Raw genomic sequence first — 15284 nt, 5'->3', positions numbered from 1 at the left:
TCTACTGCCTCGTCTGTCTTCATGTGCGTGTTCTTGTATTTCTGCTCTCGTGATGCCAGGAGTACAAGCTGAGAAGAACTGTTCAAAGTGAGGACTTCTACTGAGTTCAGGTTGAGGTTAGAATAAGGGTGAAGTGAAATGATTGCCAAACATTCCCTTCTTCCAGCTTCATCATCGTTTCTGCTTTTGCGCACAAAATGCTTTTATGTTTTGTGGTGTTGGTTGGACGAAACTTGAGGAAATCGCTTTGGGCTGTTAGAACTTTTGAGGGGCATTTCTCACTTTCTTCTGACATTTTAATGGCCAAATGATTAATGATTAGGATCAGGTCAATAATCAGCAGAGAACATCTTCCTATTGAAGGCCTTTGTGCAGAGTTAACCTGAAGACCTGATCATCTGACCTCAGTAAACTTTCCACAGACTTAATCTGCTACAGATTTTGGGCTTCTGCACACTTTTGACTGGACCCCATGGACCTATGAACGGTCAGCAGCAGTCAACAACATAACATGAACAACAGATGTTGTCAGTTGCGTCAGTCAAAACGCAACGTACCGAGTAGAAAAAGGACATCTTCATGTATTATGTTACATAAAGAAAGTTGCATTGAGTTTAGCCAACAGTTAATTTCAATAAAAGGTAATTTCATGCACTCATTGTCCCGAGGTGAATATGGGCAACACATTCTGTCCAATTCATGTAATAGATACTTCACTGCATAAGTGAAACTTCAAACTGCAGGCGGAGATTAACTGTCTAAGGTTCATGAAAGTCAGAGGGAAAATGTCATGGCAATCCATCCAATAGTTGAGGGTTTGGTTTAGATCTGGTCAGGTGGGGTACATATTTTGGGGCCCATGACTACGTATGGTACCATTCCCCACTGATTGAGATGGATTCGTCTTTGTCAACGTTGTTTTTCAGCTGCGACCAGCAGCTCTATAGGTCACGGTGTTAGTCGGTCGACAACAATTTCACAGTTTTCGCCCTAAGAGGCTGACATTTGGCATAAGGGTCAAGTGTCTGGGCGTGAAGGTGTGTGTTTGTGTTCATGCCAATTGGTAAAAAGTGGGTGGAGCAGTAAGAGTGGCCTCTAAGTGACTTCTAAATGGATTCATCTACCATGGCCAGACTCAAGCGCTGTTTGTTGTAGACTCTTGTGGGAGGCATCAGATGTATGGATGTGCACATGTGTTTGCAGTTATTGCAAATTTGAGCGTGCTTTATGGTGATGTTGAGTATCTAGACACTTCTGCAAAATAATGTGTGGTGACAAGCATCAATAGATCAAACCTTAAGTGTTAAATGAAATCCAACATTTCTTTTCAACAGCATTGATAGAAAGCTGATCTCTGAACCTCTTTTAACACTTAAATTTACTGACATCATTTAAAATAGATATTTAATACCTCAAGTTCACATTTCACTGCCATTTATTAAGTTATACGTGTGGGTGTCTGCATGCCTCAGCTTTGGTAAAGACAGTTCATCCTGGTGGTGGTCTTGAAAGAAATTGCGTCCTTGTTAATAGTTTGTTTTAGCAGAGCTTCACATTATCAATCTCTTAGGTTTCAGAGTCCTCTGTGTTCGTTCGGCTGACAGCGTTTCAACAATAACAAGCCCAGCGGCCCCTTCAGGATCAGCCCGAAAACATCTGACAGCACAGAGACAGAGTCCAAGAATACAACACTCGTGTGGAGTTCATGCGCCTCCATCCAACACCCAGTTTGTGTTACACATCTAATGCAGGGTGGAGCAACAGGGCAGCGACCTTGTCTTTTTTGGAGATGAACAGTCTCAGCACAAATTACAACACACCGTGATGTTACAACATGCATGTTAGATGTAAGGGGAGATAAGGACAGTGTTGTGGAAAGCTTCACTATGATGAATGACGCAAGGCATTATCAGGGTTTATGCTATTGGAGAATAATTCACTTTAACAAAGAACAGATGGACATAACTGTGGTCATAAGGAGGCTAAAAGTGTATGTCCCTAATGAGGACATGGTTGTGTTTAAAAGTGCCTTAGTTTTACAGATACTGGTAAACAGAGACAGATTACCGTATTGGCCAAGGATATAAGACGATATTTTTATTACCTATTTACCCGTAGAGACATTTTAAGTATGAGATTTCCTGAGGACAGTAAGATGTTGTATCTTGGATTAGAAATGATCCTGGTTGCCCACAAAACAACTTGTAGAAAAAGGATTCTGGACATAGTAGGATATAAATAAATCATGAAATGCTGAACATTTCTAGGATTAAAGGGAATCCTTTCCCAGAAATGTGGTGAAATGGATCACATTCACTCTAAAAAACATTATTATCCGCGTTTCTTTGGTAAAATAATAATAATGTGACTTGAATGTGGGTGTGTGTAAGACAGCCTCGACTAAGCTATTAGACTCTTCACTAGTAAAGCAAACATGCTCCTCAAGATGTACAATAATGGTCATCAGATGACACAGAGGGCTGTAAATGTTTCCAGGCCTCAGCTCTGCTCGACTCGTAACGTGTGACCAACTCAGCAAAAACTCCTGCAGCTCAGCAGTTTTCAGCAACAACAGATCATCCATCCAAATCTGTACACGTCACTGTTGCTGCATGAAAACCCTGTGACGTGAAGACCTGTATTTCAATTACACTTGTGTATGAAGTTGTGTTGTCTTCTGGCAAAACCTAGAGAAACACAATCCAAGTACCTAAAACATCCTTAGGTAAGAGTTTAAAGCAGCTATAATAGATATATTTTATAATAGCAGTGTATGAAATGACAATGTTTAAGTGGTTGGTCGCAGGGATAAACCTACAGAGAATTATCACCTTAATCTGCAGCTTCCATCAGCTGTATTGAGCTTTATAGTGAGTTTGTCCTTTACTGTTTTGATTCAATCTCTTGTAAATGCCTGGTACTCCAAAGACGGTGTTTTCTTAGTTCCTTAATAGTCGATGTTGGAAATACAAGAGTTTCTTCTTCGCCATAGGAGCAACAGATCAAAAAGGCACTAACAAAGGACCTATTTCTTGCTGGTGTCCTTGCATAACAGCATGTGGGCCTATTCATAAACGCCAGCAAATATGTCCACACATAAATAGAGGGATTTCAAATGCACTTCACATACGCCCACAGACACTCAAACACACACATGCTGCTGTCAAATTGAAAGATAGTTGTGAAACTCAAGTACAAGGTGTCTGCGTCAAGCTAATTCAACATTTAGACCTGATTAACTTGGTAACATTCATATCGCAGAAGAACGGAGAAAGAAGTAATGAAAGAGATATGGTCGACCACCAGAACAGTATAACTGGAAAACTGCACAAACTGGTTTAACTCTCATTTGAAGGACAGGGACTTCTTTGTGTCAATTTGTGATTACACAACTTAGCGTACACAAATGGAGTTCCCCAAGGCTCCATTCTCGGGCCTCTTCTGTTCAACATCTACATCCTCCAGCTAGCTCAGATAATAGAAAACAACTAAATATCTTACATCATAATTATGCAGACGACACGCAGATTTATATAGCGATACCAGCAGGTCCCATGCAAGTAGATGCCAACGTTTTCCTTAGGAAATATTTGTTTTTGAACCCAAACATTCTCACCACAAGGTCCATTGAGTAGCTATTCTGAAGCAGAGAGTTTGCCAGAACAAATACGTGATAATTTCTGACACTTTAGTCACTGATAAGACACCAATTGATGATAACCTTGCACAATATTACTGTAAGTTGTAATCCAAATCATAACAGTCATTAGCGGGCAGATGTTGCTGTAAATATTACCATGCTGTACACTATTTTACCACCTGGAGAGGTAAAAGACTCCAAGCGACATTTTAAAACAGCTTCTCGTGTGTGGCATGAACTTCACTGTGTGAGTCACAGAGGAATTAAAGGCAAATGAACTGAATAAAAACAAAAGAGAGGAGAGGACGGAGGGGGAAAAAAAGAGGCACGAGAAGGGAACAGAACAGAGGAGGATAAACATGGATAGAGATGTAAAACTTTTCTTGGCTAAGGTGACTGCGCGCTAACAACAAACAAATGGGCTGCGGAGATAAAACTAATGGCAGAGCTGAGTAGTTGAGTTTTCGCTCTGGATGTAGCGTCTAAATTTAACCCACAATTGTTTCCAGGTTTAGGAGAAACGGCATCCCACCCACATGTAAAGCAGAAACGAGATCAGTGGTCTCATTCTGTTTTAGTTGCCATCAATCAGTTGGGGCCGCGTCCCCTGCCAGCATTACATCATAGCATACCTATTCTGATTTTAACAAGCCAGGGAAGTCATTTTGTGCCCTGGCAGCGAGAGTCTTACCACGCCGGGACTAATCAGATCTTAACAGATTGGAGGAAGAACATTCTGAGTTGCTCAATACCCCGGGTTAGTAATCCCACGGTGTAAAATCACATTTGCATGCTAGGGTCACTTGCATTCAATCACACTGCACACATCTATTGGCTCCAACGCGCTATTGCAAATTATCTTTTTGTTCCAGGATTCATTATACTTAGAGGAAACTTCTCATGTTCTCATGCTGCGTTTACATGTTTTTCTCTTCCAGTTAGTTGCACACTGTATATTTATGGGTATTTTGTGCACATGCATGTTATCATGAAGCTGAACACAGAGACTTGTTCTGGTAAGTCTCCAGCACAAACACACATGTGTTGCGTCAGGACATGGCTTCGGTTAGAGGGTGAAAACCATCACAGGCAGTTGGCCACAACCAAGCAGCATCGTAACAGCGCACACTTCACCTGCTGTGAGGACTCGCGATGTGGCTCAGACCAATTAAACAACATTAGTTTTTGGTTATTTCCAGATGACAAGACATCTAGGTGTCTAGATCAGAACTGAGCAAAATAGTCTAGATCACCTATAAAGAAAGAAATGGTTTTATTTTATCCCTGATGTCTAAAAAAACCCTCAATTCAGCCCAGTTCCGACGCAGACATCTTGAAGTCTTTTGACCTGCAAATCACCAAATCAATGCTTATTGGACAGGCAGACAGTTAACACAAGAGGCAATTAGGGGGAGCATTTGGACGACCAGAGAAGCACTTGGACTTCTCAAGTGCTTCTGTGGAACTTGGGCCAAAATGAAGCACTGAATTGTCCCCTTTGGGAACAGTCCTGGTTAAATTAGCGTTTTAAAAAAGGGGGTCTTTTGCACCGAGAACAGCAAACTGAACATTTTTAAAGGCTGACCTTCAAATATGGTGAGATTCTTCAGGGCCAGGGAGTGCTCCCAGTCCTTCAGGCGGAGGTCCTCTGTGATGGTGTTGAGGATCTCCATCTCGTTCCTCAGCTGGGCCTCCGTGTGGACCTGGGTCACCCATAAACTGCTGGTGTCCTCTGTTATGTTGCTGATCTGGATCTGAGCAGCAGGAGTAGAGGCAGAGGGAGTGTTAACAGCTGCAGTAAGATGGAAACAGTAGGATTTCCTCAAGTTAGCTGACATGTATTGTGTATTGACTGTACTTTATAAATGTTAACTCTTAACTTATGCTTCCAACATGTCTAAAAAATATACATTTTCAGTATTAGATTTGTTAAAGGCAAAGCTGGGATTGTTTGAAGTTTGAAAGTCACACAAACACACAAACTAACTAACCAATCGAGGTAGCAGTAGAGCAGCAACCTCCGCGTTCTGCGAGGTAAAATCACTGTTTTTGTCAAAGAAGCCTGGTGGCTTTAAGTACCTCATACAACAGCACTTGCACAAATGCGTACTATCCCTTTAATGTAGGCTACTTTTGTGTAAACTGAGATGAACCTGCAAGTCTTGTATCTTCAGGTGATGAATACTGATGTCATTGCTGAAGGTGTGATTGACAGCTCCCACCGTCCAATTGACCTCGTCCAGTTTCTCTCTCAGCCAGCTCACCTGTCCGGAGGATTCCCTGAAAGAGAACAGAAACAAATAGAACTTTATTCCTCTAATTAAACTCATTCAATTCTACAGAGTCTTTGATGTGATGCGATAACTGGAAATGATAATTGTTACTGTAGTATAAATGTGTACCTGAACAGGAGGTCCTGGTCACGGAGCCAGGTGGAGGCTCGGGACACCTCCACACTGAGGCCTGTCAGGTTCCTGCCGGTGGAGCTGCTTAGAGAGGACAACCTGTCATCCAGCTGCACCAGGTAGCTCTCTGACTGAAGGGAGTGAGCCTGGATGCTCCTCAGCTCCACCTCGAGGCCCTGCGGGTGAAAGGATTCAGAACTATCAAAGTAATCCATCATAAGCATCATTTATAAATATGTATTACGGACTTTTTAGGTAAAAAAGATAAATTAAGGAGCCAGAAAAACTTTAAATATTTCCCCTCCCCTGGCTCTAGCCCTAATACAGCGTACAAGGGTCCTAAAGCGGCGTAATATATCAACATAATTAACATGAAAATCACAGTAAAACAGCATAGATTGTTGAGGATTAATGGAAAGAACATTACTAGAAAGTAAAGTTCATTTAGGACACTGAATATCCAATCATCACCGAACTCTATCCACGTCCTGAAACTAGTTCCCAGATCTGTTTAAGCTCTTTTACATGTACTCTCGTGACGCACCTTGATGAGGATCTCCAGCCTCTGCAGCCAGTCGCTGTGATTCTGGAAGAGATTCTCCAGTTTCCAGATGTTCTCCAGCAGGTCGGCCTGAGTGGACGCCTCGCCCAGGTTCTGCTGGAGCAGCCGAGAGCGCTCCGACATCCGGGTCACGTTCTCCATCAGCACCTCCTGCCGCTGTGAAGACACCTGGGAACGAGAGACTGGGGAGGGAAGGAGAAAGAAAAGAGAGTGAGAGATTTGCTCCGGGTGTTGAATTACTGATCCCTCAAGTCTCCAAATCGAGTATCATTCACTATCAATCACTGTTGTCAGCGTGGACCCGGCCAGCATCTTTAATGCAGAGCAGATGTTGATGCAGTCTTCACTAATTTTGGTTGTTTATTCTCGCTAAATATAATGTTTTGTTAAATTATGACGGTAATATTTTTATGACTTCAAAACCATTTTCCAGAGTTGGCTCACTGCGAGGCTTTCTGTGTTTTACTGAGAACATCTTGTGGAAATTCTGTCTCCATTTCCATTTGATGTTGAAATTGGCCTCTGCACGTTGCTGTGCGTCCAATACCTGCAGGAGAGCACGGGCCTGTTTTAATAAAGATATGACGTATGGATTCACAGTGATGGAAAGTAAATGTATTCTACTCCAGAACTGTATTCAAGTACAATCTTGACGTACTTTTATAGCAGTTTATACTCACTCCTTAGGGAAATATTCTACTTTTTACCACATTTATCTGACAACTATACTTTCTAGCAACTAAAAAGATTTGACATTAAAAAAAATATTATCAGCTGGTAAATTAAACTCATGTTAAAGATGAAATATTATTTAAAAAGTAAGGATTAAAGTATAAAAAAGAGCAGAACTTTGATTCGTCTTCTTTGCCCCAGGGACTAAAATATAAAAATATAGTAAAATAGTTAAAACTAGCTCCATCTAGCTACAAAGATATAAAATAAAAATGCACCAGGGTTAACAAGTAACAATGTAATACTTTACATTTACAGTCATGAGACAATATTTCAGCAAAAAGAGTACTTTTATTTAAACTTAAATTTGGATTTTGTTTCCAATTATGAAATAAATATGCTCATTTAACCTCGACGACATTAGCTAGAGGGAGTTTTTAATGCTAACACTCAAAGAGGAAGAGAGTGTGTCAACATGTTTGTGGAGAGTTCTGGGACAACATGATCAGAGTTACACGTGTGTTTATTTAGCGGCGGCATCACATTTGCAGACCGTTAACATATCACTGATGAACCTTTCTTGTCTTGTTTTTGGCCGTGGCATAAAAAACGTCTTCTTTTCCCTTCGCTCTGCTCTGCGCCGAGCCTAATGAGAAAAAGCTCCTCGGTTTCATGTTATGTTGAGAGCAATGTTGCATGGTAACGGCTTGATAGCCCGGGAGATATTTTGAAACCAGACCCTCAGCGTTACGCCATGACGACATCCTCTCTGCGGGACAGCGGGGACCAATGTGTGCAGAAATACCTCAGATGGAGAATAAAGGGAATAACACGGGAAACGAGAGGAAGCAGATCATTCTCTTCACACAAGCTCTTCAACACGGCGATGCCCCTAACAGCCGGATATCACAAAATCTCTGAATGTTTCCGTTTCCGCGTATCAAAGAGACTTATAAACGTGTGTTTCTCCGTGTGTGTGTGTGTGTGTGTGTGTGTGTAAGCATCAAGACCAAAAAACTTCTGAATGACCTCAGAGAAGAAAAGTGCTGCAAACAAACCATCTCAATTCCTGCTCATTATGTGTGTTAGGTTTATTTCTAATGACCTGAAAAACTAAATAAGCCAAAAGTCTCTCCACTACACAGCCTGCTAAATTACTAAATGATGGTCTGTCTTCTTTGGTGGTTTTCTGTTCAGAAGAACACACACACACACATTTAAGATCAACCAGAACCTGATACTTTGGAGTTCCTCAGCAGCACTGGTGCTTGAAAAGGAAGAAGAAAAGAAGACGTACACCATACAGTGGGCTCATCTCATTCTAGACATCATGTTTTATTGCTTCGTCATTTTGCATTACTGGTCACCTGATTGTGGCCGTAATGCTTTAAGGTTGATCCTAATTGAGGAAATAAAACCATCAAAGTATCTGAGCTTGATCGTATATTTGCATACCAAAGGACACCTGTAGCCAATCAGTAAACAGAGTCCTGGGACATGTTGACCGGCACATGACGACGCCTCCAGCATGCAGAAAAATGCCAGCATTGCGGCGAGTTGCAGTGTTTTCTGCGTTAACGTGGCAGAGTGAAAGAAAGATGATGTCGTCGGTGCTGCCAGGTGGAACTGTGAACCAGAGCAAAGGTCACAGTTTGTTTCTTTTTAAGGCTTCTCCGTACAGACGACACCCAGCTTCATACACACAGGCGTGGTTTGTTTACATACTTGTCCCTCGACCTCCAGAACCTGACACAGGCACCATTGAAGAAGAAGGAAGGAAATGAGAAGACAGCAGGCCTTTCTAAATCCTACACAATTCTCAAAAGATCCATTGGGGTCAACAAGACATTCCGGTCTTTTCAATTTAGTTTCTGAAATGTTGACACCCGACAGCGTCAAAATAAACGTGGATACCACATTTCTGTGAGATAATCCTACAAAGATATTTAAAAATTACAGCTGGAGCGGCGGCACAGAGTTTAGTTTTAATGTAATCCAAGAATGGTTTCCAATTCTTCTGAAATCTGTGAGGGGAACCACAGTGTGGGTTTTATGCAGAATTACATTTCTTTACCACAGAAGGATTTGGGGGGGCTGTGGGTTCTCACAGTTCAGAACAACTGTGTGCTATTAGAGTGTATACACATACACACTTATAATCAGATCGTGTTGCCAGAACATATTAGAACAGATTTTCCACCACGTGTCTCACTCTGGTTACACCGCCTAAAAGGAATAATTCATCAGCATTAGATTTCCACTAATTGATATAAATAAATGCGCATGGAGATTCGCCAAATTTGAATTGTTTCTTCCTCGGACCTTCCACCAACTTTCATGAACATTGGGCCTGTAGAAGATATACGACCCACAGAGCTTCTATTCCCGTCATCAACCCTCAACATGTCAGACAGAGATGAGTCTTCAAGATACGCATGCCTGACAAATCCATTTCAAACCTCTCAGCTCAGTTCTGTAAGATGGGAAAGTCATCGCTTGTCTTTTCCATCCGCTGCCTATTCTTTCCTCTTTGCTTCACTCACATGCAGACACGGCAGCGATACTCAAAACCCAACAGTCCCAAATTTTACAGCTTCATGGTCTTCCAGTTCTTGTGTGGAGAAGACGACACTTTCCACTCGTGTATCACATGCTGGGAGGACGGTCCAGCACAACAGCTGGGCCTTAGTGTGTGATGGGAGTGGATTCTGCATTATTGCTTCAGTCCTCACACGGTCTCTACAAATAAGATTGCATTGGATTCACAGTATTTGCAGCATTTGATCCGCTTTCGACCACTTTCAGTAAACAACCATAACCCAGGAGGTAGAGCCGGGTGGAGGGTCGGCGTTTCGATCCCCAGCCCCTGCAGTCAGCATGTCCAAGTGTCCTCGGGCAAGATACTAGAACCGGTGTGTGACTACTGACTAGCTGATGTGCACCTTGTGTGGTAGCCTCTTGTGTGTGAATGACATGTGTTGTAAAGCGTTTTGAGTGATCGCAAGGATTGGAAAAGCGCTGTATAAAAGCAGTCCATTTACCATAACCTAGAAGGACCCTTACTTGAAATGTACTACTTAATTTAAAGTACCGACATGGAGTACACAGCATTGTAATGGAAGCTAAAAGGAGTAAGGTTGTGTGCAGGGAACAGATACTAAAGTGGAACCTGCTCTAAGTATATAAGTACAAACAGCCCGTCACCAGTTACTGCAGTGTTTACGACCCTAGATATAGTAAAGATCCCATCACTGGAGTTGAAGCATTAAAAAGGTGCCCTGTGGAGTTTTCTTGTTGTCAAAGTTAAAGTTACTTTAATTATTTTTTCATCAAGACAGACAGACACGGTGTCACGGTGAGGACAGAGAGAGAAGACAGAGGGAGGCCGATCAGATCTGCATTCCTCTGTGAGCAGAGCCAAAAACAACATGGTGCCTTCATTTATCTCTTTATCTGCTCCCTGTGTGTGTGTGTGTGTGTGTGTGTGTGTGTGTGTGTGTGTGTGTGTGTGTGGTCCTAAGTAGGTAAATGGATAAAGTTATGTTCAGGCGGCAGTTAAAACATGTCCCCTCCCACACAACCAGAATTCTGATGCAGTAAAAGCCCTCGTTACTTACTCATGATATCCCTTTACGTTGACGTGTTCTTGTGTCACAATTCCCTCACGTTATGTTTTATAAGTGTTACGTTTCGGTTGTAGGGTCAGGTAAGTATGACTCAATGCTCTGACGGGATCATTAAAGTTTCTTCTAATCTAGTATAACTTAATTAGATCAGTATGAATGTGGTAGTGGCGTGCACATGTTTCAATTTACACACATTATTACTTGTTTCAGAGAGGAGATGGTGTGTGGATCGTGTGTAAGTAAACAGCTTTACTTCTAACCTCGATTTAAAAACCTTGTACAAGTCAAACGTCTCGCAGTGCTCCGCCTTCAGGCACAGAACCCATGGTTACTAATCTCCCCGTTTAGCTCTCACAGGCTTTTTTTAATAATGTAACTTAATGTGTGTGTGTGTGTGTGTGTGTGTGTGTGTGTGCGTGTGTGTGTGTGTGTGATCAGATCAGACTGTATACAATCCCACAGTCAGAGACCTCACTGACTTTGACTGGTCGCTTTGAGCTTCTTTGTGTTGCAGAGAAGATGAAGCATTATCTTCTTCTGTTGTACTTTCTCATCTAGAGAAGCCATTTCTCTTGACCTCACCACAGCTGTGGCTCACACAATGAAGAGAATGTAAATTACTTGATTATATAAGTCCACTGCTCCATCATCCACTGTAAATCAACCCCTATGCTGTAGGGTTTATGGTCGAACCACTGAAAACACCTCAATGGAGAAGCATAATTGGGCAAAACCCATTATTTGCTCTCAGGTCTTTCATCCCTGGACCTCCATGAAGGAGTCAGATGTGGCCGATAGACTCGTGACGCGACCTCAGAGCCTCGACGGCTTCCTCCTCCTCTGATGTTGAGCTCCACACAGACGATCCTCTAAAAGGATGAAGACTGATGGAGATGGTTTTCACTTGACGCTAACCAGAACATCTTGTTGGAATCAAGCTTCTGCATACACGCTGCAATCTTCCAGTTATCCAACCCAAACACAGGAACAATAAAAAGCCAGAACAAACAGTTCCAGGGTGTCGAGTCTGGTTCACGATGTACCTGGAATGACCTTTCTGAACAAAGCAGGAATTTCACGGCTTATCAAGACTGTTGTGGGATATATGTGCGTTACTTCCTTACTTTTAGCTTTGCTTCATAAATAACTTCCTGCATTGGCGCTGAACGTTGGCCCATGACGGATATTGTGCATTGCAGATTTGTCCAATAGGAATGTAACTCCTGAGCTTGAACAACTTTACTTGTGTCTGTTAAATAGCTGAGACGACTTCAACATTCACCATGTAATGTAACTCTACAAATCTAATGCAGTGCAGGTTTGTATAAATGACCAGACAGAGGCGAAAGTGATCCGACACTGGGAGGAGGATGAGACCCGGAGAAACATTAAAACAGCTGTTTCTCAGTTAAAAATAGCCAATTTACCGATGCCACCGATGCTCTATGCACGTACGTTCTCGCCTATTTGTAACAGTTCACTCACATCTTTTTGGCAACCATTATTTTAATATCCTTCTAATAATAATAATAACACCACTAATAAAGTCAGATGTTGACACCACATCGGTCACTTTGGTATCGCCGTCTCTCTCACTTACGCACTAACAGTCCCCGTCAACCAGACAGAAACTGAGCAACATCCCGCTTCACTTTGACGGGACGCCAGGCAGGAAGGAGGGAAGGAAATACAAGAAGAAAGAGTCTTTTTGTGAACTGCAGACCTGAAAGTCCGACAGGCAACAACCTGCTTTCCCTGAGATCACATGAAAAGGCAGCCATGAGGTCATTGTAAAGGCTGGAGTTCAGCTCAATCACCACCAACTGGTTTAAAGATACAATGTGTGTGAGGTGAAGTAAATAACAAGGTGAAGAACAGACATAAGAATGGGAAAGAATGGGCATAACTCGGGCTGAAATCAATACACGCAATATACATCACAATGTGACGAATGTATGCTAAACCTTAACAACTAATTTGATTAGTTTTTAATTAAATTTCCATTTTCTTGAAGCCGGCTGGAAAACTTTCTAGTCGTGTGCTGATTTGCATGAGTGACGTTATTGCGTAATAATTTGCATTAAAAAAATCTTTCTTTAACGACATCCATGAAAGTGATGCAAGTAAAAAAAAGGGGGCAAACTACCTGCAGTAATAGTTTTTCGCCACTTGGGTTGTAAAGTCAACATCTTTAAATTGATATTGTGATCGTGAGTAAACAGTTTCTGAGCAGTTAGTATAGATTTAGTCTAGAATTGGTGTGTCAGAGTATTTTCGCTGAAAACGACGTTGACGAGAGCATTGAGAGCGAACCAAAACACTAAAGTCGTGGGCTGTAAAACCGAAACAATGAGCTGAAAGATGCTAAAAAGCACCACAGAGCTGAGCAGAAGTTTAGTAATTCTGTTTCGTCCCACGTAGTCATACGATGTAATCTAAATAAAACAATAAAGATTATGGCAGCTCTCATCTGCGTTAACCAACCTTTAATACTCCAGCTATACCTGTATAACAGGAAGTATCTTTATTTGAGTTTATTTTCATTATATATATATATTTGTATTTTTGCCAAAGTTTACAATTTCAACACAAACAATAAATGGAAACGTTTAAATAAGACGTTAAAAATCCTCTTAGAAGTTCACACACACACACACACACACACACACACACACACACACACACACACACACACACACACACACACACACACACACACACACACACACACACACACACACACACACACACACACACACACACACACACACACGAAGAAGGTACTTTGATTGTTTAGTGGAGATTGTTTTTATTGCCGGCCTGGAACCAGAGGGAGACGAGATACATTTATTAAACAGGAAGTATTTTTTCTGTCATACTTATTTGGCTTGAATCAAACAAAGTGAACAACTTATTCTTTGAGGATATTTGAAGGGTTTCCAGATGAGTATGATGAGGTGTTGGTGTCACACACTAGTCTTTTTTCAGCATAGTTTTTATTGTCGTGTTACAGCTGGTACAACGTCTACATTATGTACGTATATGATAATATGAATTAATGTCAAAAGGAGTCAATAGCAGCGATGAACCCACAGCCAATTGTTGCCCAAACTCTGCAGAGCTTTTTAGCCTGTTTTATCTCATTGTTTTGTTGTAATGGTCCAAAAATGTACTTTACATTTCAGTATTGAAAGAACAGTGCTAATCACTGTACGCTGGCTGCACAGCACAAACACATGATGACACAGTTAGCTGCTATAGCCGGTCGATAAAGTCTAACATTTAGACGCTGAAGGCCCGGTCACACAGTGCCGTATGGCACAAACGTACGCTGGCGCATAAGAAAATGAGCATATACAACGTATATGAACGTATACAGAGCTTATTGATAGCGTATCACAAATGCTGAAACGTTTTTGAACATGCTCAACCACGGGTGTCACATACGATCTGACAGTCATCACAAATGCGATCTCTTTCATTTTCAGCTAATATAAACAGGCATTGCAATTCATTGGACAGTGATGTATTTATGTTTAAAGTTATATTCTGCAATATGGCGTCTGAAGAAAACAGCTTAAAGCTAGTTTGTTGTTTTTTACACCATAATCACACAAACCACATGTCTGGCACGGGGTGATGAACGCAGGCTCACGCCAATGCACATTACCCACTATCATGGCTTAATGTCTCGAGATCGCAGCTGTGGCTACATATGACAACCACTGTTTAACTACAGCATTACACTAGATGTAATATAAATATATTTTCCTATTTTTAGTTCATTAAAACTGGCTGAAATGTTTAAACTGCAAATTCAAAGCGGCAGATGTTGAGGAGATGTTTTATTTTGTTTATTACATCATATTTTATGGAGGGTTGAACAACAATGTCTCTACAGTCTGCAGTCCTGTCGAAGGATCTGTTCACTGGTGGAGGTCGTGTGTGTGTGTGTGTGTGTGTGTGAAGTTCAGCCAGCTGTAACTCACTTGCAGGAATGTCCAAATGAAGTGACAGCGGTGGGGTTTGTGTTTGATTTCTAAGCGTGGACCCCGTCTGATGTGGCAGACATCAAAGTAAGGCTCTTGCTGTGAGAGGCGGAATGACTTATTAGGCGTGTGTGTGTGTGTGTGTGTGTGTGTGTCTCTGTGTACAATAGAAGTACCTGTTGTCTGCCTGCTGTTGGGGTTGCTGTGTGTTTCCTGGAGTGACTGAAGATGAATGGATCATCTGACTCTCACCACAACACAGTTCTAAGTCCCTCACAGTACCTGCATTTAATTCCATATAAGCTTATTATCTATTGCATATGAGAGAGAGAGAGAGAGAGAGAGAGAGAGAGAGAAGAGAGAGAGAGAGAGAGAGAGAGAGAGCGAGAG

The 15284-nt window shown here is 41.7% G+C and overlaps 1 protein-coding gene across 1 annotated transcript in view; it reads right to left on the bottom strand.

The window, feature by feature from the left end:
* Positions 1–15127, bottom strand: part of scara5 (scavenger receptor class A, member 5 (putative)) — a 43722-nt gene extending 28595 nt beyond the window's left edge. The window contains exons 1-5 of the mRNA XM_029425417.1: positions 15071–15127; positions 6590–6789; positions 6043–6221; positions 5794–5920; positions 5226–5394 (exon numbers count right to left, since the gene is read on the bottom strand). Of these exons, the coding sequence (XP_029281277.1) occupies positions 5226–5394; positions 5794–5920; positions 6043–6221; positions 6590–6748 (634 nt within the window). The 5' untranslated portion in view covers positions 6749–6789; positions 15071–15127. The remainder of the gene's footprint in view (positions 1–5225; positions 5395–5793; positions 5921–6042; positions 6222–6589; positions 6790–15070) is intronic.
* Between the last annotated feature and the right edge of the window lie 157 nt (positions 15128–15284).

The sequence above is a fragment of the Cottoperca gobio genome, chromosome 24 (genome assembly GCF_900634415.1).
Source record: "Cottoperca gobio chromosome 24, fCotGob3.1, whole genome shotgun sequence".
Lineage (NCBI taxonomy): Eukaryota > Metazoa > Chordata > Actinopteri > Perciformes > Bovichtidae > Cottoperca > Cottoperca gobio.
Note: the sequence above shows the minus strand (reverse complement) of the source record. Positions and strands in the feature narration are given on the sequence as shown.